Source organism: Rhineura floridana, chromosome 1 (genome assembly GCF_030035675.1).
Source record: "Rhineura floridana isolate rRhiFlo1 chromosome 1, rRhiFlo1.hap2, whole genome shotgun sequence".
Taxonomy (NCBI): Eukaryota; Metazoa; Chordata; class Lepidosauria; order Squamata; family Rhineuridae; genus Rhineura; species Rhineura floridana.
This window is the reverse complement of record NC_084480.1, coordinates 14,957,402-14,984,756: the sequence shown is the minus strand read 5'-3', so window position 1 is coordinate 14,984,756 and position 27,355 is coordinate 14,957,402. Positions and strand designations below refer to the sequence as shown.

Here is a 27,355-nt window from a genome sequence, read left to right as displayed (position 1 = left end):
GTAACTTTCACCCTGTTCTTAACAGGAAACATTGAAACACTATAGGATATTGCATCATTGCTTTAAGAGAAAAGAAAAATTACGGAAAGGACAAAGGAAAGGAAGGAAAATGTAGTTGGCTATTAGTGAAAGTCAGGGAAGATTGTGAAGGTGTCCCTGTGCCCAGAGCTTGGAAAAGTTACTTTTTTAAAACTACAGCTCCCATTAGCCCCAGCCAGCATGGCCACTGGATTGGGCTGATGGGAGTTGTAGTTCAAAAAAGTAACTTTTCCAAGCTCTGCCTGTGCCCCCCCCCCCTTTCTAGAAATCACATGTCCTTGCAGGCCTAATTTCCAAAGAGAGGGACTGTTTTGAGTACTTGATTTTATTTTTATTATTTCAAAAAATATTTTAATAGCAGGGTCACCTTTACTTGAACATTGCCTGCCACCTCCTATCTCAGTTTACTGAGGAACCTTTTCATGATTTTCCCTTACTTTCCTTTTCCAGAAGGCGAGGCAAAGAGAGCCTTTTGGCTGGGAAGCTAATTTTGGTTTGGCTTCTCAGTCTTAACATTTGGTCCCCACCCACTGTCATTATCTAGGTTTTAACTTGGGGTGGTGGTGGAGGGGAAAAAAGACTTCATAAAAATTTGCTCAGCCCCTCCTTACCCTTTTAACCTTGCTCTGAAGAGGAAAAATTGTATCTGTTTTGTCTCTCCCCCCCCCCGAATACTACTGAGTATGCTCATGTGCCTTGAAAAACATTAAACCTCTAGCCCCCTTTTCAGGAATTCCTTTGAAAGCCTCTTCAGTATCTCCCTGTGCATTAGCAAGAACAAAAAGGAAGCAACTTTTATAGCTGGCTTGGTGAATCTGGCTTGACTATTATATGTCTGTAAGAAACTGGCACAATTAATCCTTTTATTTAAAGTGGTAGGGAGGGGGGTGAGGAGATCCTTTCTGGCCAATTACGATGCAGTCATGTTCCAAAGGGTTAATGGTACCCAAGCTTCAGTCTTGAAAGCCCTGACCTTGATCCTGAGTCTTTTCCCTCTTCTGAGTAGGATCCTCTTACGTTGAAAATGAAATGGACTGCCTTCAAGTCGATCCCAACTTATGGCGACCCTATGCATAGGGTTTCCATGGTAAGCGGTATTCAGAGGGGGTTTACCATTGCCTCCCTCTGAGGCTAGTCCTCCCCAGCTGGCTAGGGCCTGCTCAGCTTGCTGCAGCTGCACAAGCCAGCCCATTCCTTGTCTGCAACTGCCAGCGGGGGGGCAACTGGGCTCCTTGGGACTATGCAGCTTGCCCACGGCTGCACAGGTGGTAGGGCATGTAACCCCTGAGCCACTCACTGTGGGGGTGATCTTTATTTATTTATTTAAAATATTTCTATCCCACTCTTCTACCCTATAATAGGGCACTCAGGGCGGCTTACAAAAATAAAATTAAGTACATAATAAAATTGTAAACAGTAAAATTTAGCTGGCCCTTCACACCCAGGGGACACGAGCGGGGATCTGAACTCACAGACTCTGGACTCCCAGCCAGGCTCTCCTTCCCACTGTGCTATACCAGCTTTATCTTAGCTCCTTACATTTAAGTGTGAACAGAGAGATACAAGTTAAATCAGAGAGCGCTTGGTGTAATCTATGGGTTTTTTGTTAAGTCTCCAAAAACAGTACCATTTTGTGGTTTGTTTTATCTTTGTTTCGAGATAAGTTTTCATTACAGAGATATGCCTGAAAATGTGATTGCTAAGGAAATGCTAAGGAACCAATAACAAATAAAAATAAGCCCCAAGCTATCTAATTCTTAAAAATTTCGGATAAGATCACAAGTAATGCCCTTCCGGTTCATATAACCTGTGCATTTAGCCCAGTAATCTGTCTCCAGCAGTGGCAATTCAGATGAACATGGAAGTTCACAAGCTGGCCATTATGGAGATACTGTACATAGCGATCCCTGCCAGCATCTGCAAAGTCAGAAGTCTACTGACCCTCAACATAATCAATGACTCCAAAGTTTAAATATAAACATTTTTCCAGGTGCTAAAACCCATCTGAGGAAAATTATTGAAGAATAAAAATCAACTGTAAGTTTGGCCTGTGCCTTGTTTATGGGAATTATATGCAGATTACAGTTCAGTTTCATGCAATTACTGCATGCAGATTTGTTTAGGCCATTTGTCTCATTATGTGATTCCAGTGGGGCCTTCAGTGCAAGACAAATTGCCCACTCCTGGATGGATCCGATATGCAAAAGCCCACAGACAAATTGAGAGTTACTGGGATGGTGGTTCTTTATTTTAAATCCTTCTCATTCTTCTTTTTGCTGGGTGTGATGCTGTTGCCAGTGCAACATTGGACACTCCAATTGATTGTGTTTTCCATTTGTTTGTAATCTAGTTAGAGCCAGGTTTGACATGCAGACCTTGCTCTCTGCGCATGGGTCCCGACTGATGGCAAGTCTTGTTGCCTGTATATGTGATGGAGTGAGACAGTGATGAAAGTACACTTGTCACAATTACACACTGCTGGGCGTGAGCCCAGTGTTTGCATCTAATGTCTAGCCTCCCAGCTTCACATGCATTAAGGAGCGGAAGCTTGCTTGGCTAGAGTGATATAACTTCCTTTATTGAAAAGTACAAAGCAGACATTTTAGTAGCTCGCTTGGTCTTTTGCTAAGTAACCTCATCTTTCTTTTCTTTCCCCCTCCTCTTCTCATTTTTGGCTTTGGTTTGTTTTCATAATAACAATGAGAGCCTGGGGTTGTAGTTGTCAGTGTGTAAAAGTTTGCTGATCCTTCAATGAGTGTAACTTGTCAAAACACAACAAGACGCCACAGCAAAACGATGTAGGCAGTTTGAACAGACAGAGGTGGCTTGACTTGTTCCTTTTGCCCTTTTTACTTTTTCTCCACCCCTCCCACTGGCATAATTTTGAAACCTCATCCTTAATTTGAAAATGCACGCATTAGCAACACTCTCCTTGTTGTTCGTTCTCTCTCTCTCTCCAGTTTCCCCATATATAGTTTTACTCAATCAAGCCTCATATACAAAGCAGCACATTCAGTGTGGAAGTCTTGTCTGTATAGATGATAGATTATTCAGGTATGTCCTTGGGAGCCTTTGTGTCTCTGTGGTTGGCTGATGAATGATGGGCCCCTGGAAAATGAGTGTTGATCTCCTTTTATTGCTGAAATCTGTGTGGGAGAGAGAAGAAGTTTTGTTTTGGAAATGATGGTTCTAACTATACATGAACACTGGCCCAGCTCTTGAAAATCCCACTTGCTACTCATGAGTATAGTCAGATAGATTTACACATTTGCTAGTGCAGCTTTGTCTGTGGCAATCTAGCACAAATGAAGAGACCAGTTCTTGCTCATGACAATGCTGTGTCCTAAAGAGTTGATTTACCAGGATAATAGCAGAAGGAGACCATTGCTGTTATTCACTAGCAAAAACAATTCCATCTTTTTCCATTGTGTAGGCATGAATGCCATTGCTTATGTAGCCAAACCAACCCCTTGCTGGCTGCACAAGAGGAAGGTTTCAGCAGATGTGAGGGAACCCCATGTTTTGCAGAAGTACAGACAATTCTTTAGAAAGAAAACTTTGAGGGAGGGACTTCTCCAAACAGCCAGTGAGGAGAGAGCATGCTCAGTGGCTAGGGACTGCTGGCTGACTTCATTTTTTCACCCTGTTGTCTATTGTTTCTTGCCATTGATAGAAATGCAAAAGAGCTAGCCACAACTCTCGCTTTGGTTTTAGATTTTACAAAGTGCTGAGGGTTCTTTAATATGGAACTGAAGGAGAAATACACACGTTTTTACTGCATTAGATCTAGTGGCTTATAATAGGATTGATTTTTTTTAAGTAAGGGTCTTCATGTGAGGGTTATTGTGGGAAAGCCTCGGTCTCTCTGATGTTTCTTGTGTGGTTGATGGAGATCTCCTTAATTGTTAAATCACTGTGGGTGATATTTTGAACCCTGTGGTAGTTTCATTGTTATCTGTAGATTCTTCCTTAGCGGAAGACCTGTTGTTAGGGAGCCATGGTTGTTAGGTCAATTTATGTGTAGATCACAGCCCCTGCAGGCAGTGATGTGGATATTCTAGAAAATTTTAGATCGGAAAATTTTCCAATGCAAATTAGGAATTCCCCCCCCGTTTGCATTGGAAAATTTTCTGACACTTTAGACAGTGATATAATTTAGCATTTTTATTTTACTTGTATTTAGTAAACAAAGCTAAAACCTTTGAAGCTACCAAGTGTGCCTAATGTTGTATTTGCAGTTGACATCCATCCATTGCTTCTAATGAACTTAAGAAATGGAAAAAATTTCCATCAGGAGTGTGTGGGAGGGCATGGGAGCACTGGGGGGAAAAGCATCACTGCCTGCAGATAGGAGAGAAATAGGTATTTTATGAGTTCTGGTAGATGACTCAGGAAATTTCATTCAGCTTTAGTAAAGACATAGAATGTATCTGTAAACAAGATGTGTATGCATGTAATGTATATGCATAAGAGAGAGATATCTGATAGCCAGTTTGAGAGTATTACAAATAGTAATTTTCTTTGTTTGTAGATGTTGTTTAGAGTACCATGTTGCTGCAATGAGTAGGTTAAATCAAATTTTATCTTCTCAGGGTGAGTGTGATGCCAGCTTTCAATGGATGTTCTTGTCTGGCTAGCTCAATACCCAACCTTTTAAAAACATATGGTAACTACATAGTAGGACAGAAGTTCATTAACTTCTGAAGCAACTTTTATTTATGCCCGACAAACCAAAGCTGAGAGTGTCTAAAGAGCTTTCACTTTATTGCCTCTGAAGTTGGCCCCAGGCTGTATCACTTGTAATGAAAACATGGGTGGACTTAATTTGTAGATACTAGAAGTTCCAAAGCATCATTACCACAGCTGAAGGTGAGGGTGACTATAAAGGGTAACTATGATGGACTAATACTTTCTCAGATGAGTAAGAAATTAGATCACTAGTTTCCAAACTGTGTTCCAGAGAATCCTGGGGTTTCTTGATAGCATATTAGGTGTTCTTCTTAGATTGGACAATCATTGGTAGCAGACAAGATTTTGCTAAAATATAGTTTACCTATCTGTACCACATTTTTTATTTATTTCTACAAGTCATTCATTAGTCCGACCACAGGTCATAACATAGAGCATCATGTGCAGATAAAAAGGATATATTGACAAATGATTTATAAATAGTCCATATATCATTGATAAAAGAAACAATCATTAAAACATTACACAATAAAATTCTTGCTTATCCTTATGGCAATCTGTAGTATGAATTTCTAGATAAGCTGATGTAGTTTTGAAGCCACAAGAAGTTAATAGAGCCACTTATTCCCTCCATTATGAACCTGTTGCTCATGCAAAAAAAAAAAGTGTTCTTTGTTGATTTGGCCAATGGTGTAGTTCTAATTATATATAACATTATAAGCTTAGCATACAACCTTAGTACAAAATAAATTAAAATGCAGAATCCATATAAAAAGCTTGCAACAGAAAGTGGCATTCCATTGTAGACCTACTCAGAGTAGACCTATTAAAGTTAATAGACATGGCTAGCTTACATTCATTAATTTCAGTGGGTCTGCTCTGAGTAGGATTTAGTTAAATTCAACCCATCATCAATACAACTATGGAATATATGCCCCAGAATCTCAACAATGCGATGGAGTTCTGTGGCAGACAAGATTGTTTAGAAAGGGTTTCCTGAAGTCAGAAGATCTGAAAACTATAGCATTGGATGTGTAGCAGCAGTTCAGATGAGTACATAAGATCCTGAGAAGATCCTAGATTGTGCTCCACAAGATTTTGGTGTAGACTTACCAATGGGGATATTGCCATCATGTTCTGCTTCTGAACATCTGTGGTACCTGGCAGTATCTGTCAGAAGACAGAATGCTGAGATAAATGGACCATTGGTCTGAGTCAGCATGCCTATTCTTAAAAGTTCTATCATTCATTAGATTTACAGCCACAACTAAGCATACAGCAGCATGTAAACACTTGCTTTGATCTTGTGTGTTAGAAGTAATAATAATGATACTGTTATTATTATTACTATTTACATTTTCAGTTAGAAAAAGGTTTGTTGTGCTGTGCTCCACACTTATTTATTTGTTCTATATCTTCAGTGCCATATTGGAAAAAGTCAGTAAATACACCTGCTCATTACGCCTCCAAGCATGAAAGCACAAACCAACAAAGGGCCAAATCAACTAAGTAATCCACAGAATGGTTTAGCGTGAGCACTGAGATTGCTCCTGCTTTACTCCTCCCTTAGCACAAGACAGAGCAGCAAACCAAGGTCCTTGGCTTAACTTTATATCTGAACTGGGGATTGTGGTTTATTTTGCACCAAAAACTCTTGGTTGGTAAGCCAAGAAGAAACCTTGGCTCCGAATTGTGGTTTGTTTGGAGTAGAAAACAAAAACCACAATCCCTGGTTCTGATGTAACACTAAGCCAGGGGTTGTGGTTTATTGCTGCTGCTTGCGCTGACGGAGTGAAGAGGAGCCATCTGGGCACTCACGGTAAACCATGAAGTATGGTTAACCGTTATGTTCAAATGCAGTCAATATGGAGCAGTAGTGTAGTGGCAAACTAAGAAGTGCAGAGTCCCGTTATGTTAGTCACAGCCACCCACTCCCTCCCCCTTTTGCTGCTGGGTTGAGAATGAGATCCTTATTAATGCCTTCTCCCACAACAACAGACATCCCTAGGAACCAATAAGCATGAAAGAAGAGAGTTTTATCTACTGAAAAGAGTCTTCTCAGTGGTTGACTCTCCTTTCACCCTGATTGGCTCCAGTCAGCAGGAAGGGACAAGGAAACGTGGTAGAAGACTGTTCTCTGTGGCTAACACACTCTCATGTTGGTTGGTCATAGGATGCTAGTGATACAGGGACCCTGCTCCTAAAAAAGTAAGAGGTCTAAGACCCTCTGAGACCCTGGGTGACTACACCTCTGATATGGAGTAAGTGCATTTGCCAGCTAGGGTGGACACCAGTGTCTGAAAAAGCAAAGAGTGTAAAGTACAAAGGGGAGGTATAAGTTTGTGTACTTGTGGATGTACCTTAAACATTCTCATTTATGCTTTGCAGATCCTACCATACGGGGAGTAGATGTGTTTGCATCCTAAAGTGTGAATTATCTTTAATGTGATAGCTGCTTTGGGAAAGTAGCTTAGAGTTTGATCTTACGTCATCAGAGCTGAGCTGGTCACTCACGTTTATTTGGAAAACAGGCTGAAGCTTTTAGCCTTTTTGAAAGGAATGCATGCTTAAACTCAAAAGCATGGGGGCCTGCAGTTTTTCTTGTTTGATTGTTTACATCCTAATGGGGCAAATGGAGTAACTCACTTTTAAATATTGTTGGACTTCATATAGAGAGCCTTGTTCACCTGCTGCCAATTTTATGCTGATGGGGGGGGAAACCCCAAAATGGAACACCTGTAAAAGACTGCATATTGAATAACTATCCTATGAAATGTACAGTTAAATGCAAATATACTTGTCTGTTCAGAAGTAAGTCCCATACTGATTGGCATATTTAATAGATGGGCTGGTTAGGCCATCAGCAATATGGGGGATCAGAAGACTGATTTACCTTACAGGGTTGTTGTAAGAATTCCAGCTGGGCAACATGTGAAGTTCTTTGAGCACTTGAAAGAAAAGCATTGTTATTGAATGGAAAGCAGATTTGAGTAAACATTCTGATTTGTGTGAATCACATCAGTGGTTGATGTAAAGAGCAGAGGTGCCAGAATTCACTTGGTCACCGGAAGGCAAATGATGTTGAGAGAACCAGGCTCCAGGAAAGCTCACAAGCGGGCTGGTGTTTTTTTACCTGGGCTCCTGGTAGTTTGAGGTATGCAATCTCTGGACCTAAGAGGGTGCATTTCTAGACATCATGATCAGAACCAATCAATAGGCCTGTCTTCCCTCCCCATGCTGTACCATTTTTAAAAGCCTTTTTATGTTAGTTCCTAGCACACTATCCTGCGGAGATGAATTCCATTGCTTGATTATCCATTATATGAAGAGTAACTTTGTCTTAAACCATATGCCTGTTTATTTCACTGGAAAAACCTTGAGGTCTCATCATTTCATTGTCAAGTGTTCCCTTCACGTTTTCATATTTTCCCTCTCACACTTATATCGAAAGACCCCACCGTTGGTCCCTCCTCAAGAGAAGGGTGATATTCTGTGATGTCCTCTTCTGCGCCGCTTTCAGCTCTGTTGTACTGTTTTGTCTGACCTCATGCCTGCATTTCATTGGTGTAGTGGTTAAGGTGTTGGACTACGACCTGGGAGACCAGGGTTCAAATCCCCACATAGCCATGAAGCTCACTGGGTGACCTTGGGCCAGTCACTGCCTCTCAGCGTCATTAAAACCCTTTTCATAGGGTCGCCATAAGTTGGAATCGACTTGAAGGCAGTACATTTACATTTATATATAGGACAAGTGTCCTTGTTACCCCAGATTTTTTTTAACTTTCCCCTTCTTCCATTCTCCCCAGCAATTCCTTGAGCATAGGATGCTGGCTATCCCATGCTTGCGAGAGTGTTTCTCTAGCTACAGAGCCAGTGAGGAGAGCCTAGTGGCAACTTGACCTGAATATAGCGCAAAAGCTATAGTCTAGACCAGCCTTTCCCAACTAGTGGGCCACCAGAGGTTGTTGGACCACAATTCCCATCTTTCCTGACCATTGGCAATGCTGGCTGATAGGAGTTGTGGTCCAACAACATCTGGTGGCCCACTAGTTGGGAAAGGCTGGCCTAGATAGAACCCAAGTTTATCATGGTAGCTCTGACCACGCTTGTGTGTGTGTGGGGGTTAACCCACTTTGTGGTGATGCAATTTTTTCTCTCTCTCTCTTGGCTAGCCAGGTGCTGCAAAATAGGTCAGACGAGGAGCAGCCTGGATGTTGAGCAGCAGTTCAAATGAGTACATAAGATCCTAAGAAGTGAGTGAGGCTAAATCACACCGTGCATTGCTGCTACTCCCCACCTTTAAAAAGGAGTCAAAAGAAAGAAAGAAAAAAGCAATTTCCCCTCCCCTCTCCCTTCTGCCGCCTGCTTCCCAGGAATGTTGGGAGGATTAATTAGCTTCATGAATATAATGTACTGTCTTAATTGCTGTGTGTTATTAATCTGCCAAGTGAGGTAGGAGACAGGAGGAGGGGTAGGGCTGCTGGGTGGCGGGAGGGTTTTTTTTTGGTCAGATAAGCAGCATGCAGAGCTAGTCTAAATATCCTTTTCTGTTGCTTTTGGCTATTAGCTTTCATTCTTGACTTTGGGGGTCACTCAGGTTGGTATCTGGAGAGTTTGGGGGGAGGACAAGAGAGGGGAGGAGGAGAGAGAAAGGGCCCAGATTACTTCTAGGGAATGGTTTTGTAGAGATGGTTGTGTGTGTGTGTGAGAGAGAGCGAGAGCGCTTTTGTTGCATGCGCTTAGGCACAGAAGTGATTAGATTATGAAGGCAGACAGAAGTAATGATTAACTTTTTCGGTCTGCATGCTGTCTCCAGTCTGGCGCTGTGTGTTGTTTTTCCCCCTAAGTAGGCCCTGGCCCTGAGTCGACAGGGTATTAGGTTGTAAAGAAAGACAGAAGGAATGAAAGCCAGGGGAGGGGAAGAAGGAAAAGGGGGGAAGCGGTGGAGAGAGGGAGGGGTGCTTTTTTCCTTTCCACTGCATCTGGGAATGGAAATTTTTTGGCTGGAATGCAGTAAATGTTCTAAATGCCACCCCATCTAAGCAGTTTTCATAATTGTTATTAGGCGGAAGAATATGGGCTGGATGAGAATGGGGACAGAACTTTTGTTTCCAAGCTCTCCCCCCCCCTTATATCTATACTTAAGGAACATTTCTTTTACTCTCTAGGAAAATCCTGCTTTGATCTAGAGTCTTGTAGCTAAAAATGCCTAGTTTTGCATCTTGCAAGCTGAGAATATCTGAGCCATGCACTGCAACCGAGAAGGTTTTCCCCTTCTGGCACCCTCTCACCTCTCTTTCCCGCCCGTTATAAGACTTGCAGAAAGCATAGTATATCTGTATGGAATCTAACTAAGCATGCAGGCTTTGTGTGTGTGGGGAAGCGTTAATACTGTGGAGTATTCAGCTTCAGTTTGGTATACTAGATTACATTTTACTGATACATTTTTGTTGACTGGCTTTTGCAAGACCTCATAACATTGCTGTGTTGGCAACAACAACAAAAAGCAACGAAACGTAAATCTGTCACATCCAGAAAAATAGGCCACCGCCCTAACCCTTTCCTTAGGAGAGCACATTTCTCTGTCTCCTCTGCCTATAGGCAATCAAGTTCACTTGAAGTCACGTATCCCATAGTTCTCTGGCTTGCATGCAACATTGGTCAGAAAAGTAGGCCTGTCTGAAAAATTCTGTTCTCCCTTGGATGTGAATTGGCTCTCAATGATAAAGAGAATATGATGCATGTTCAAACATTTACTTGAATCTGTGTGAAATGGAAATGGACTGCCTTCAAGTCGATTCCAACTTATGGCGCCCCTTGAAAAGGGTTTTCACGGTAAGGGGTATTCAGAGGTGGTTTACCATTGCCTTCCTCTGAGGCTGAGAAGCAGTGACTGGCCCAAGGTCACCCAGTGAGCTTCATGGCTGTGTGGGGATTCGAACCCTGGTCTCCCAGGTTGTAGTCCAACAAAAATTACATAGGTAAAACTGCTTTAATCATTTTGTTTGTTTTATAACACAAATTTTAAACGAAAAGAGTCTTTTTCTACCAACAACACAAGGCTTTGATATTTGCATTGGCTCTACACTACAGGATCTTCCTCTCATTGGCATTGGAGACAGGGTCATTGTTAATTTCTGAATCGGTTTCCGTGCTAGAAGTGTCTTTGCATTGTGTATCTCATTTATCCCAGCAACCATATGTTAGGGTGTGGAAAAGAAGCTGAGGGTCAAGTGATATGCCTACGGCTACATACTAAGTTCTGACAGAGTGGGAGCTAGGATCAGTTTAGGTGGGAATGCTCATTCACGGTGACAGAGCTGTGAGAGGTGCAACTATGGGACTCCCGTGTCATTGTGTTATTTCTGTAAGGGGTCGTCAGTCAGATATCCTTCATGAGCCAGCTCTCATACACTCTAAAGGGCATTAATAAATCAAAGTTTTGAAATAGGTGTGAAAGTCCTTTTAGAAAGATCTTGGGATCCCCTCTCGGGACTTGCTAGTGCTGAACAGCCCCCAGGTGATCTTGCTGGACTCTTGTTTTGAGTTGCTTATCTTTTGTCAAGCTATGCTAAAAGGCCTATAATGATGTTTGCAAATACTTCCCTCCAAAAGAATCTCATTGATCAGCGTAAAGCAGTCTGTAAGGCTCTGGGTGCTGTGGAATTGCTCAGCACTCGTTGCCTGTTAGAGAATTAACATGTAGTCTCTGGGTGTCTGAATGCGGAGTATTCAGGGGGCATCATTCTAACTTATTTATTTGTGACATTTCTGTCCCATTCTTACTTCCTATGTAGAATTTACAAGCAGTTTTCCTTCTGGGTTTTGGACAGGTCCAGACCTGCTCCACTTCAGAGATGAAACTAGGCACCAGGTAGTTCCTGGCCATTTTCTGTAAGTAGTATTTCATAGGAAGATGTAAATGTTTTAGGATAGGACAGAGGCACATAGTGTGATGCTGTCCGGATGGTGTTGGACTCGATCTCTCATCATTCCTGACTGTTGGCCATGCTGTTAGAGTCTGATGGGAGATGCGAGTCCAACAACATCTGGAAGGCACCACATTGGCTACACTTGGGTTCGGGGATGGTACCTTACAGCAGGGCAAGGAAACCTGTGCCCCTCCTGATACCTTTGGGCCCTAGCTCCCGTCGTTCCCAGCCAGCATGGTCAATGGACATGGGTGATGGGAGTTACAGCAAGATTTCTAAGGCCAAATGATCCCCTGTAGAGCCACAGGTTTTGAAGTAGTTTTATTCAAGTGTAGGGTGATAGGGCAGGATATTTAGGGCTAGTATGATGACAGTGTATGGCATGTTGTGTTTGGTTTGAATCCTGATCTCTCTCTTTACATGTCAGTCTAGCCTACCTCACGGGGTTGCTGTGAGGATAAACAACCCCTGTGCACCCTTCAAAATGCTGTAGAGATTATTAACAATAATGACTTCTTTTGGAGCCAGAGAGAGGGAGGTAGAGGGGAAAAAAAGAACCAGAGAGCTTTGGGGATATTTAAATAGAAGGAGAGAAGAGACGCCAAGGAGGAAAGAAGTTTTTTGAAATTAAAACTTCAAAAATAATTGGGCTGGGCTTTATACCAAACAACAGCAAAGAGGGCCATTTACTGTAAATATTATGAATGGATTTGGCTGGGTTTCTTGATCCCCGCCCTTCTTCTACGACTCGTTTCTTCTGAGCTAAGTAGAAATTCGGCCTTCAGACACCACTGTACTCTGTAATTTGCATGGCTGATGAGGACTATTGCCTAGGACAGAGGAGGCTGGAGTCAGCTGGCTTTAGTCTAACCACTAGAGACAGGCAGGCCAGCCCTTCTTGTTTTGTGTGCGTGGATGTGTGTGTTTTTTCTAGCTATAAAGCAGACTCATTCGAGGACTGGGTGGCTCCTGCCTGCTGGCTTTTAAAGAAAATACAATTAGGCTTTAAAAAGGAATTCCCCCCCCCCTTCCTCTTTGGATCGTTTCGTAGCAGCCATAATTGATTACTTGTCATAATTAGGCAGCAGCAGTGACTAATGAAGCATTTATGAATCAATTTTTGTTTGCTTTTCAAAGACTCCTTTTAAAATGATAGGAGATGTAGGTCTTTCTGCTCTACATCTCTCTCTAACTAAACATCTCTCTCACGCACACACTCACACACAAATTCCATTCTTGCACTCCATGATGCTATTCATACATTTGGCACTAGGGTACAGTCAAAAGTGTGGAGAGCAGTGGCTCTCCAGAGTTTCTTTCCAGCCCTATCTGGAGTCACTTGGGATTGAACCTGGGGCCTTCTGCACGTAGTTATGGCCAGTATGTCCTTCTGACACTGATGTAATGTCTAAAGGTGGCATATGCACACATTTTCATATAGGGAAACGTAACCATTAACGGGAGGAAAGAGTGGAGGAGAGCCCCACTTAGATATTATTTAGGACTATGGTTCTCAAACTTGCTGGGTGTGTGTGTCTCACCAGACACCCCCCCCCCAGTAGATCTGACACGGTGTGGGAGAATATATAATGTATAATATAAATGTCAGGTAGACACTAGTTGTGACCCACCAAGTTGAATGTAGTTCACAAGTCACCAACGGAAGCCCACCAGGACTCAATGAACATTGGTTTTGCTGCCAGATCATGCTTCCTAAGAGAGAGGGCAGTGGTGGGTTTCAAGTACCTTGTACGCCACAATGCATGGCTATTGGGCCATACTTGGCATGGTAATTTATAAATCACATATGCTGGAGTTATGTGGACGATGTAGCCTGCTTGCACCATCCATTCAGGAGGTCACAACAGGCCTGTCTCCGGCTGATTTGGGGGAATTGATGACCTTAAGCAGATGCAAATTGCTCTCTACAGAGAAATTGTAGGGAAGCATATTTTTTGTGAAGCAGGAGACCTTTCTGAGCAGGAAATGTTGTTCGATAGTGGAACAGAATGTCTTGAGAAGTGTTGAGCTCTCCTTGAATGGAAATGTTTAAGCAGAGGCTAGACAGCCATATGTCAGGGATGCTGTAATTGCATCCTAGATTGTAGATCCTGCATCAAGGAGGAGGTTGGACTCGATGACCTCCAAGGACCTTTCCAACACTCAAATTCCATGATTCTGAAACTAGGAGCTTGCTGTAAAATTGTAGAGCCCTGCCTGCCTTCAGAAAGCCAAATTCTGATCTAGATTTCCATGGCATACCAATTGCCTGAACCCATGAGCTAGTCTATCTAAGCATGGGCTGGAAAAGAGAACACAGATTTCACATCAGCAGAAACTTAACAGGCATGTTTATTATATTTATTTATTTTTATTTATTTGTTCCATTTTTAAACCGCCCATAGCGAATAGCTCTCTATTCTAAGTTTCCCTTAAGGGAAAAATAAATTTTACAGAATTTCCATTCTTTTCCTCTTGCAAGAAAGAGTTTTGTCTAAAGGGCATTTGTCTTGCTGGATGGGACTCCTTTTTAAAAACTTCATACACTTTAGCTTGTAGGGCTGCTGAGTAATAACTGCCTAATTAGCCACAGACACAAATTTGTCTGGTCTGTGAATCTGGGGATTAAAGGTCCAATAAACACCCACTGACGTGATAGCCAGTGGCTCCTAAAGAGATATTATGGTCTGTCGTGTCAATAATCCACAGACTGAGGTCTCCCTAAGTATGTGTGATGTCACCGCCTGGTCGCATCTTTGGAGTCTAAAGGTTTAGTTTCCATTTGCAATGGAAATACATAGGAATTCGGTTTCCTGGGCACAGTTGTGTTGAAGTCACCATCATTTGGAAGCTGAGAAGAAGGTATGAAAAATAGTGGTTTGCTCGTTCTCACATAAACAACAACATGAATTCTTGCTAATTGGTCGTAATAATCTTGTTCAGATCTGATCTGAAGTTCTGAATAGCAAAAAAATAAATAACAGATGTAGACAATCCATTCTGTGCTGTATGAGTAATCTCATAGAGGTGCATAACCAATTGCTTTTTAAGATTTATTGATAACCCCTTCCAGTTTGTTCCCCTTGAATTATATATAGGATGGGGAGAATATTTCAGATTCATATGCACCAGTATCCTGTGTTAGATCTCATTCACGTGCAGCGCTCAGTTTGAAAAAACAAACTCAAGTAATCTGTACCAAAATTTGAGGTTGGTTAAAAAAAGGTTTTTAAAAAATCTACTAAATACATTTTATATTTTTAAAATAAATAGCTTAGCTCCTGTAAATCAGAGGATGGCTGACTTAGTCTTGTGTGGCCTGTTCCATGTCATTTTATTAGTAGAATCCCTGAGGTTCACCATATGTTCTAAGACTTAAGTTTACTAAGCAAGCATGAATACTCAGGATCTCTTAACAGTTGTGGTATAACTAGTGTGTGTTATCACTTGGTCTGATTTTGCAAGGCAGTTCTTGTATTGTTAAGCTAGAGTGCATGCTCAGGATAATTTATGCACTCTTGCTTAGCACATAAGAAATGCCTTCTAGGATGGAGCATTTTTGCAGGAACCAGATCAAGAAAGTAGTCCACTGGTGGACCCATTCTATTTTGAACTCACACATGGTATATACATTTCTGAGTAGTGGCAATAATTTTTTGGGGAGGGCAGGCTGAGAAGTGAGGTGGGTGACCAGGAAATGGTATGAACCTATCCCTGATGGTGGTATTGGTTTTATATATAGGCCCTTCTAAATGGAAGAATTAGATGTGCTAACATTCTGAGTCATAGAGATATATTATTGTGGTGTTCTGTTGGCATATCTAAGGGCAGGACAGGATGGTCAGTTCAACAGGGAAATGAGATGATATCAGACTTCAGAAAGGAGGTGGCAATTCACATATGCATGTCTCTGTGCGTGCAGTTGAGTAAGTGGTGCCTGTGGCAGTGATCCGCAGATACACTCATCAGCACGCCATTGGCAAGTGCACCTTTTGCTTTGGCGAGAGCACAGAATCAGACAGCACCCTCATCTTGCCTGAGGAAGTGAGAATACTCTTTGTAATGCTAGGCTAACTTCAGGTGCATGGAGAATGGTGGCACTTCTCCTTGATGCTGCACTGAGCCTGGGAGATTCTTGGAAAGTCCTGAGGCTTCTTTCTGTTTTCTGAGCATCTGAGGCTCAGAAGAGCCAGACCAAATGTCTTTTGGAAGGGGGTGGATATGTGTTGTTGGGATAGAGAACCCTGTGTTTCCTGATCCTGTGAGGGTTTTTTTTTCTTTGTTTGTTTTTATGCATCTCTTATACATTTACTGAGAGCCAGTGTGGTGTAGTGGTTAAGGTGTTTGACTACGACCTGGGAGACCAGGGTTCGAATCCCCACACGGCCATGAAGCTCACTGGGAGACCTTGGGCCAGTCACTGCCTCTCAGCCTCATGAAAACTGGTCACCAAAAGTCAGAATCGACTTAAAGGCAGTACATTTACATTTTTATACACTTACTGGAAGGATGCCTTTTGGCCACCCATCAAGTGCAGAAGGAGGGCTTGGTGAAGGAAGTAAAAGTGCTTCGGAAGTTATGTTGATCAGTTCATTCCTTTAAGCTAGCTTGACTGTGTAGAACTCCTGATAACATAAGCCTTGTACTTTTATTCTTAGTTTGTATTACGTTATCTGCATGCATTTGCAAGATTATATTTACAAAGAGATTTCGAGGCATTTGCCTCAGTGGGCTATTGCTTCAGCGTTTTTTCTCACGTGATATGAATTACATATCCACAGATACTCTCTTGTTTCTCTTCCCTTGAATATCTTTGCTAATCAACATCCCCCTTCATATGCTGAGCCCAAGATTGGATACGGAACTCTAGTCTTAGTGATGTAAGATAAAATGGTGATCTGCAAGTCTCTAATTAAACTTTTCTAATTAAAAGGGGGGGCCCCTCTGGAGCCATCTTATTTCAAAATCTATCTACAATTATTTTCATAATTAACTGCCACTAGAAATCTCTCTGGATCTGTTCTTAAAGCTCGCAGTTTTTGAGTCTGGCTACTAAAATCAGGGACCAGCCTTCCACAACCTAGTGTGTTCCAGATGTTTTGGAGTCCGAACTCCCATAATCCTTGGCCTTTGGCAATGCCAACGGGCTGATGCGAGGTGTAGTCTAGACCATCTGGATGCCTGTGCAACCCTGAAATGTCTTTCTTAGAGGTAAGAGTAGATGTAGTGGACCCACAAGAACTGCATCTGATTCTACCCTGCTACTAACTTCTGGATAAATTAATCTTTCTCTGTTTTTTCCACTTGCTGTGAGCTTCTAATGTTGTGAATGCTTATTCTATATTCTATTATCTCTTGAAGTATGAAGAATGCTATTGACAGTAAGGGAAGCTATAGCCCTGGAGGGGGTATTGGCATCTTTCATAGGCTAGGCTACGAAATGCTAGTTGGGGAATCTAACTAGCCTTGAGAATCTAAAGGGTGCTACAAACATAACATTGTTTGTGGAAGTGTACAGCTCACACTGTATGCACAAGAACAATCCCTGTCCAGGATTGGTTTCTCCCAGTTTGCCACAGAAGGTGGCTGTGCACAGCATTGATTGGCTGGCAGTTGTGACATCACAACTCTGCCTCTGCATTCACAGAACAGTTTTGCAACTCTTTTTAAAACAGGTATTCTTCCCTGTTTACACAAAATTATTTAAATTAATAAATATTCTTTCTGTGCTTTAAAAATGAGGGGGTGGGGAAGGCACTCATCCTATCTTAAGACTGGGGGCGAAAATGTCTGCTGAATGTGTTGCAAATGTGAGGAGAAGGAAGCCAAGACTTGAATTTTTTACCCTTGAGGCTTGCAATTTCACAACTAATAAGACTCTGCTGCAGATTGAATGCACTGCGAACAACAAATAGCTTGTCACCTGCCTCATTCATGAAAATGATAAGCAAATTATGTTAATTGCATGCAGCTGAAAATGCAAATGAGCTTTGGTTCTCTTATCTCATGATATATTACTACTCTGGCCTTTGGTTCTCAACGAATTGCCTAGCCATGGCACTGAATAATGAGACCATCTGCAGAGCTGGCTCTCCTGGGAAAGCTGGCTCTCCTGCTGGCTCCTCCAGTCTTAAATAAGTCCCATTTTACAGTGAACTGCAACTGGGGAAGTGAGAACTTTGCAGAGATAAAGGCATATTCCATGATAATAAGTAGCAAGTGAGTGTTAGATCTACAGCCCTAGCTAGTCGCACTTTGTCTGCACACTGATGTGCACCCATAGAACTGTGATGCACAACAACTGATGACTGGTAAGATTCCTTTGGTCCACTGCGGACTCTAGAGTTCCCAGTGATAAACCAGTCTGGGAAATGGCACAAATGTAGACAACCGGCTTGCACCACATTTGATGTATATGCTGGTTTTAACATAAGCAACCACTCTCGTGGAGCTCATTTTCCATCACTGTGGCAACTTTTTTTCTCGGCTTGAATGGAACGGTGGGGTGGTACTGGGTCGCTCAGTTTGCTTTCAGATGTCCTGTTTAATGAGCATTCATCCCGATTCATTTGCACGAAGTTTGTGGAGAGGTTAGACGACGCGATCTATTCATTGAGCATTCAGATTTCTTACTTGTTTGCAGGAAGTGACAGGCACAAAATGTCACCCATTGGGCTCCCAGGGCTGTGCAGAAATTAGAATGTAGGTCTCTTTGGGGTCCATTTCTAATCTGGTCCATCTTATATACCAGCCTTCCCCAATCTTGTGTCCCCAGATGTTACAACCCTCATCATCTCTAGCCAATCTGGCCAATGGCCACAAGGATGATGGGTGGTGGTGGTTGTAGTCCAACAACACCTGGGGACGAAAGCTGTTCTGCACAACACTGGGCATGTGTAGACGACTGTTCATCAAGTGGCAGGATGTCCAAGGAAGGACCCAGTAAACTGGCACCTGTATTGCCCTGCCAAACGGTGACGGGAGTGTTACCACAAGTCTCCTCCAAACTGCTTATTTATTGAGCGTTCATCCTGATTTGCTTGCAGAAAGCTTATGCAGAACTCAGACGATGTCTGGTCTCTTTTGAGCATCAGTTCTTGTGGGGAGCAATGAGAATGCATCCTGATTGCTTGCATGATGTTTATTTTTTCCTGTTAATCATTCGTTCATCCCACGCTTTTCGATACATTTCTCTGTTACTTTCCTAACCTCAGACACTTCCAGACCTTTTTAAAGTTGACTTGTAGTGCTAGTTGCTTTAATCCGCTGGAATTGCACAAGCCTAAATTTACAGTATGTGCTTGGATACCTCCTGGAAAACAGTGGCGGTCTGGAGACACCTGTCCACATCTCATTTGAAATCCTCCGGAGTAAAGGGGAACAATGTTTAGATTCTCCTGGCCACTTGCAATGGCAGTGCAAATGATAATCTTACTAAGCAGCTGCATTCACACTTGAGAGAAGTTACCACTTGGTAAAGTATCTGTAATGAATCCACCCAATGGCTGCAGCATCCTTTGCCATTTGTTTTGTTTTTGTGCCTGCCACCCATGTAGGCAATTTGGAATTCAAGGAGGTCACTGCAACCTGCCTGTGTGGCAGGGACATATAATGGAGAAGTCTGTCTGTCTGGCGCACACACACATACGCACCAGAGAGAGCAAGAGGGAAGAGCCTGCAATTTATCTAGGCTCAGCAATTAACATAATCTGAAAACTTCTCTTTAACTGATGACGTCTGTCTGAAAATTGCTGGGTGGACTGGCTGGGTCAAGAGATGAAAGGGAAAGAATGCAGTCTGCAGGATTTTCTTTCATGCAATAGAGTGGATACAGAAAGGTCCTACACAAGTAGAGAGATGGATAGATAGATAGAGATATTTACACTCTCTGTCTCTCTCTCTCTCCCTCTCTTTAGTTTCTCAGTTTGGTTTTTCTTTCATGAAAGTAGAATCTTCCTGTCTTTAACCTGGGAAATAGTTCTGGACATCTTTTTTTCCCTTTTAATGTAAAATCTTCCCTTTGTATCCTGCCCCCTCCCCTGATGTCTACATTTGAAGTAGTTCTGGAGAGTTAGGTTAAAGGTAATTTGATACGAGAGTTTGCCTGTTCCCCCTCCCTTCCCTCCAGCCCTTTGCAACCTCCTTTCCCCCTCCCCTTATTCAACTCCCCCCCCCCACATATTCGGTGCCAGGTTTCAGTGGGATAGTTTTACGAAACAAAGAATGGTGAGGCACTGAAAGGGGATAGTTGGGGGTGGGGATGGAAAGCTAAAAGACAAAATCAAGGCCTACCTCAAAAGTACAGACAGCCCATCCCACAGGCCTGAGCTGTTTTAGGAAGGAATAGGGGTCTTGTGCCCCCTCTTTTCTTTTTCTTGATAGATTGAGCATAAATGTTATCCTTTTAATTCCCAAACATTAGCCCATTTAAAAAATACATATTTTTTAGAAGCTGCCTCAAACTACCAAGGAAATATTTTCCTAGCTGGCATTGAAATGAGGAAATGATGCCACATGATCCCCATTCCCCCTCCCCAAAACTGTTTTAAAAAATGTGCTGTTATACATTGAAGTAGAATATGCTGCGTTCAGATCAGAGGAAGGGTAGGAAGGGCTGGCTTTAAGAAATTGTAAATGGGTGTAGAAAATGGGACCGTTTATATATATATATATATTTTTTAATAATTTTTTATTCAAATTTTTTCAAAAGACAAACAAAACAAAGTCAAAAAACATAACAATACAACAAAAAAATGAAAATAAAATAGTTGACTTCCGATTTGTCGCAGATCAGCTATAAGTATATAATATACATCAAACCTGTCCCTTAATGTATACATACAGAATCACTTTTCTCCATAGGCTGTCTTAGTTAATCGTCAAATCCCAATATCATGGGACCGTTTATACATTGTCTCAGTGGCATAGCTGGCCAGCTCAAAACTGCTCCCCAGTATTGGCAGGTTATCGTAGAAAAATGTTCCCACCCATGGATGGTCAGCCTCACGTAGATTCTTCCCTGAAAATAGTCAAGAGGAGCATAGGAACGTTCCTTATACCAAGCCTGACCATTGCTCCATCTAGCTCAATATTGTATACTCTGACTGGTAGTGCCTCTCCATGATTTCAGGCAGGGGTCTTTCCCAGCCCTACTTGAACATGCCAGGGATTGAACTGGGACCTTCTGCATGCAACGCACTGAGCTCTGGCTCTTCCCTCCTCCCACAGTTTGCTTTGGGACATCCAACAGAGAGGTTTTCTTGTTACCTTGGCAATGTGGGAGAGGCACCACAGAGCAGAAGCAGCAACTCCGTGGATGGTAACATTTGAGACAGGCCTTCCTCGTGTTGGCCTGTTCTTTCAAATGGCATTAGCTTCGAAGGTGAAAGCTGCTAAACGTTATGGGCACATCCACATCTTACATTTAAAGCACATGGCTTCAATCTGGGAAATAGTTTACTCGTCGCAGAGCTACAGTTCCCAGTATCCTTTACAATCTACAGTTCCTAGGATTCTTTGGGGGGGGGGAAGCCATGTGCGTTAAATGTTCTTTAAATGTATGATGTGGATGTGACCTCAAATCTTCTGTTGATTTCATTCGAGGCTTGCTTCCGCATTGTGGCTCTGGGTAATAGGCTTGTATGCGTATGGCACTGTAATTGATAGCTATGGTGGAGGGCATTCCATGAGTGTGTAGAGTGCTTTTTCTTGCTGTTGCTGACCCATTTGCACTGGGGGCTGCATGACTGGATTATCACCCTAAACCGGTGTTTGGCTTCAGATGCATTGCTCCAATGGCGCTAGCTCTCTTTTCTGCAGAGGCCACTCCCTTCACTTTAGTGTTCCTCTTCTCTATAACCCATACAGCTAAGCGTCCTTTGCATCTACAGATCTCCCACACCTTTCTTTGAATTGAAGTGGGCAGCACAAAGGCACAGAAGCGCCATGTTTTTGTCGGGATTTGTACCTGGCTTTGGGTCCACTGGTGTTTAAAATTTATCAGGTTATAAGCAAGATGGAAATGCACACTAAAAGTTGGCAGAGGATGATACGGAACCAAGTGTACTCCCGTGACTGCTGTTGAACATAAGGGATGTGCAAGATTAGTAAGGGGGTAGAAATATGCTGAATGTGAGACCTCAGCCTACCCTCCTTTCCATTTGACCCTTTGTTAGAAGGAGCATTTGCAGTGCTTTACCAGTTCCCAAGTCTTTGTATGTCTGTAAAGAGCACTATGGAATTACTGGCTAATCGGCATAGAGCTGATGCCCTCTTCAAGTTGCTACAGCTTCTAAAGAGGGATCTTGAGTCAGTGCTCCCCGTTCCTCTCCCTGCTCCCCTCCAGCACTGATTGTGACAATTTCTTACCCTGTGTAGCAATAGAGATGAGAATTGAGAAAGGAGGGTTTTGGTGGGGAAATAGAGGGAAGTGACCCCACCCCCACATTTTTGTTTTGCAGTAACAAATGCAAGACTTCCGGTCTCCACCCGGCTACCCCAAGCCACAGTCTAACTGCAATTCAATCAGATTTATAGCTCATCTGACGCCTGCATCCTTTTGCATTTACAACCAGTGATCCGGCTATAGGCGTAAATAAGGCCTGTAAATCATAGCAGATGATCTTGTCCTATCTCTCCAGTCTGGACAAAGCTATGGTTAACTCTCCTTTTATGACTCCCTCCATCCCTCTCTTTTTTCCTAAACTACGAGAGGAAAATTTATGATATGAAACAAAGCTAGCGATTGGCTTTTAAGAACAGGATGATGTACGCAGCGGGTTAGACTGTGCGATAACTGCTGTCAGCGCTGCTTACCCACATTTGACATCACAAAAGATGTCTGTGGCTGATTAGCAGGTCTTTGGTATTATGTTATCTGCTATTGATTTACCGATGGCTTAAACTGAATGGCTGTGTCCAGGATTTGAAGGCTATATCCAGGTCACGGTGGTGGGGCAGGAGAGAAATCAGTTATGGGATATATAAGGTGGCACAATATACAGTAGCTTTGCATCTGCAGCCAGTTCCTTCACCACAACATGCTTGTTTGGCCCTGTTCGTGAATAATATAGGCAGTTGGAATTGAAGTGAAGGTGGGTGAGCTGGTCAGAGATGCAGCTGTGACCAGTCCCAAATTGTTTGCTTTTTAAAGTTTTGTAGTTTACCATTAGACCTGGATTTGTAGAGGATTCTTGAGTCACAGAGAGCTTGATTCAGTTCTCCATGAAGCTGCCGTTCATTCACAGTGACCATTATGACATGGGAGTAATGTGACGAAGGTTTCCCCGTGAGAAGAGCTCTGCTGGATTAAAGTGCAGCGTGCTGTTTCTAAGCGAGTGGTTCTCAGACATCTGTCTCTCTGTCTCTCTCTCTCTGTGCTGATGGTTTTGGCAGACCACTTCATGATTTTTCTGCCATGATTTTTCTACAATCGTAGCAATTGTAATAATGCTGAATGCTAGATGCTGTATTATTTTTTAAATATGTTTATTGCTGCTTTTATTCCATACAATCCAAATTGTAATACAATAAAACACAGTATAAGAAAATAAAACAAGCAGTAAAAATACAGTTAAAAATCATGATGAATATTGAATACAGGCATGCCACGGACCACCTGAATGAAGCTTGTAGACCACTGGTGGTCCATAGAAAGCCCTCTGTTCTAAACAATGGGCAACAGTGGGAAGCCTAGAAGCAGGGCATGGAAGCCATGCCCCTCAGTATGCACCCAGCTCTGAAGGTGGATATCCCATTTAACTATTATGACTTTGGGCATAGTTACAAGTTTTGTGTGAATACCCAATACGCATGCTGAGACAGCACTCACAATGACCGTGTAATGCCGTGTAGCTTATCCCTGAAGAACTCCTTTGACTAAAAACAAAAAGTTGTGAATCTTGAACTGAAAAAAAGCTTGTAGAAGTGTCTTGCCATTTTGTAAATTTGGGTGTTGCCAAATAGGTCACATCCACATCATACATTTAAAGCACATAGCTTCCGCCAAAGAATCCCAGAAAATGTAGTTTACCCCCCCCCCCCAGCTACAGTTATCAGCACCCTTAATAAACTACAGTTCCCATATACTTTGGGGGAAGCCATGTGCTATAAATGTGCTTTAAATGTATGGTATGGTGTGGCTGTGACCACAGTCAGCTAGTGGTGATTTGGCATTATTGCTACCACATCAAAATGGTTCTCTGAATCATGTCTGATGCCTGCCCATAATGTTCTTTTAAAAATAAGTTTTTTGTTTTTTTTAAGGAAGGGGTTTTGCAGTGCATACCTACTGGTCACATATAACCGTTTGCTTCCTGCTGTCTGCTGGATCTAATTAAAATCTGGAGGCTCTTTTCATGTGCTTTTCAAAAACAAAATCCAGTCCTCGTAGTTCTCTCCCATTAATGATTTGTAAGCCCATTTCTCGAGTGCTTAGCTGCAGACACAGATATCTTTGCATTTGGCTTGATTCCTTAAGAAGAGCACTGAAGAATAAACAAACAGAAAGTTTGTTTGGTCTCCATTGGATTCATGCAAATGATGCGTGCATTATGTTTACATCTTAAAAACAAAAATTACCAGGTACGCTTTAGCAGAAAGGGAGGAGAGTTGGTGGGCTTGGAAAGACAAATGAAAGGGCTTAGTAGATCAGTTGTGACTGTTGAGTCACTTACTGGGTGGAGCCCATAGTTCAGTGGCAGAACGCATGCTCTGCAGGCAGGCAGTTCCACATTCAGTCCCTCCTGTGTCCAATAAGCCTAATACGTTGTAGAGCAGCTACTGGTCAGGGCAGTAGCACTGAGCTGTATATATATGTTTTAAGTATTCTGTGAGATTAAATTTGTATTTTCCTCTTTCTTCTCTTCCTCTAGATTCCCAAGTTCTACAAGAGCCGGGGGATCCATCACACTGGTGCGTGGTGGCATACTGGGAAGAAAAAACACGTGTGGGTCGGCTGTATTCTGTCCAAGAGCCCTCCCTGGATATCTTCTACGATCTACCTCAGGGGAACGGCTTCTGCCTCGGACAGCTCAATTCGGACAATAAAAGCCAGCTGGTGCAGAAAGTCCGCAGCAAGATTGGCTACGGCATCCAGCTGACCAAGGAAGTCGATGGGGTATGGGTTTATAACCGCAGCAGTTACCCGATTTTCATCAAGTCGGCCACACTGGACAACCCCGACTCCAGGACGTTATTAGTTCATAAAGTGTTCCCAGGCTTTTCCATCAAAGCGTTTGACTATGAAAAGGCTTACAGCTTGCAGAGGCCCAACGACCACGAATTCATGCAGCAGCCGTGGACTGGCTTCACTGTTCAGATCAGCTTTGTGAAGGGCTGGGGTCAGTGCTATACAAGACAATTCATCAGCAGTTGCCCTTGCTGGTTGGAGGTTATTTTTAACAACCGATGACTCAAGACTTATACCGGACTCAACAATGACATTTTATAACTACTTTGCTGCTAAATATCTCCTTCTGAGTGCTTGCTTTTTCATGCAAACTTTTTTTTGTTTCTGTTTCTGTTTTGAGAAATAGCTTATGGAAAGATTTCTCTCTCTCTCTCTCTCTCTCTCTCTCTCTCTCTCTCTGTTTTTTGGCTTTGGTATTTTGATAAGGTTTTTTTCAGTGTGAATGACCAATAACTCAGAAGGGGAAAGGGAAGGCATCTGGGAAAGGGTAGGGTGGGGTGAGGATTGAGCAGAGTTTCACTTGAACGTGCTTCCCTAGTGGATCATTTGTACCCTCTAAGTTATTACCCAAACACGGTGGGTGTGGAATTGGATGCAACTTGGTTTTGGAATAGCTCCCTCTCAAATTCCAACAGTCTTCAGGCTTTTCTTTATAACTCCTTCCCTCCCCCATATTGTAAACGCACATACACCAATTTAGAGACCTGTGTTTGCTCCTCTAGATATGCAGTGTCCTTGTACGCATTGTCTACCCTGTTCATTTCAATGGAGGTAAGCAGATCCACACACATGAAGACACGGGGAATTGAGACCCATTTTCTCAGAGAGCCAGTGTGGTGTAGTGGTTAAGGTGTTGGACTGCGACCTGGGACACCAGGGTTCGAGTCCCCACACAGCCATGAAGCTGATTGCGTGACCTTGGGCCAGTCACTGCCTCTCAGCCTCAGAGGAAGGCAATGGTAAACCTCTGAATACTGCTTACCATGTTCATAGGGTCGCCATAAATCGGGATCAACTGGAAGGCAGTACATCATCATCATTCTCAGTTGAAATGAACAGCGATGCCATTGCAAGCAGAAGGGCTCCAAATGCACATTGGAGCTACCATGCTTGTTTTTTGTTTAATCCTGTATAAGGATAAGCTCTTTTAAAACAATTTATCTTGCACCAGGTTCTCTCAAAACCTGGTGCTAAACTATTCATATGAGAGTCGACTGCTGTGAGGTGCCTTCATCCTGTTCACCATGACATGCGCATACATACTAGTCCGTTTTGCTGCAGTTTCTGCCTTATGGCTGGTCATCCCATATCCTGTTTGTTACAAATACACACAACTCCTTTGATGGTATGAAGGAGGCCAACCTTTGGTGGTGACAAAAGGCCATCATAGGTCACTGGCCCAGAATGAATGTACACAACATGCATGCAGACACAAGTCACTCTGGGGAGCAAATGCAGCAGAATAAAACTTTTGCCAACACTTTATTACTTTTTCTTCTCTCTCCCTCTTTCCGCCTTCTCCCTTGCAGCTCTCTGCTGCTTTAACACTTCATGTCTGTGTCATGTGGGGGGCGGGGGGGAGGAGCATGGGCTTGAAAGGGCATGCCCATTTTTCTGTTGCGCTTCGTGATCATTTGTGATCCCAGGAAAACAATTAAGGTGCATGGCCTGTGTGCTTTTCAAATTGATCTTTGATGCAGACTTCTTGATACCTTTTTCTTTTTTTAAAAGACGAAAAGGATTTTCAGTATTTATCCCCTTGTAGCCTGTCCTGATCAGGTTTACGATAGTACTGTTTGCATCCAGAAATTGCAGTTGTTTCATTTTATTTCTTCTTGAATTCATACACTTAGTATGATAATTTTACACTGTTCTTAGCTCAATGAGCATGTTCAGACCTTAACATAAGCTATTTTTCTAAATATAAAAGGTTTAAGTGAACAAGAGAAGCATTCTCCTTGGGATTTTAGCATTTGAAGTGCTTTGGAAAACAAAAACAAAAGAACAACAAAAAAAAGAGACTCCTTAAAAAAAAACCTGAGATTTATTAAAGAAAAAATGTATTTTATGTTATATATAAATATATTATTACTTGTAAATATAAAGACGTTTTATAAGCATCATTATTTATGTATTGTGCAATGTGTATAAACAAGAAAAAAATAAGAAAAGATGCACTTTGCTTTAATATAAATGCAAATAACAAAATGCCAAATTAAAAAAAAAAAAGATAAGATCACAAGATTGGTGTTTTTCTTTCTCACTGAGTGTTATCATCTGGCTGAATGTTTTTCTAAAGAAGAATGCTCCCATTATTATTTTTTAAGAATGCCTGATGCGATAAGCATGCATAGCTTGTTTTTTTCAGAATGAATTGGTGTCGGGAAAAATGGCATTCAAAATTACAGGTGTCTGCGTAGCAGAAACTGGTCACTCAGGCAGCACTGCAAGTGTAGCATAACAAGGGAGAAGTAACGACGGGGACCTTCGAAGGCTGTCCTGCCCT

The 27,355-nt window shown here is 42.4% G+C and overlaps 1 protein-coding gene across 3 annotated transcripts in view; it reads left to right on the top strand.

Annotated features, from left to right (window-relative positions):
• The window catches only part of SMAD7 (SMAD family member 7), a 58,332-nt gene extending 31,334 nt beyond the window's left edge, over nucleotides 1–26,998 (top strand). For all 3 annotated transcript variants that reach the window (XM_061614283.1, XM_061614275.1, XM_061614293.1), the window contains one exon: nucleotides 24,533–26,998. In XM_061614283.1, the coding sequence (XP_061470267.1) occupies nucleotides 24,533–25,071 (539 nt within the window). In that variant the 3' untranslated portion in view covers nucleotides 25,072–26,998. The remainder of the gene's footprint in view (nucleotides 1–24,532) is intronic.
• The last annotated feature ends 357 nt before the right edge of the window (nucleotides 26,999–27,355 follow it).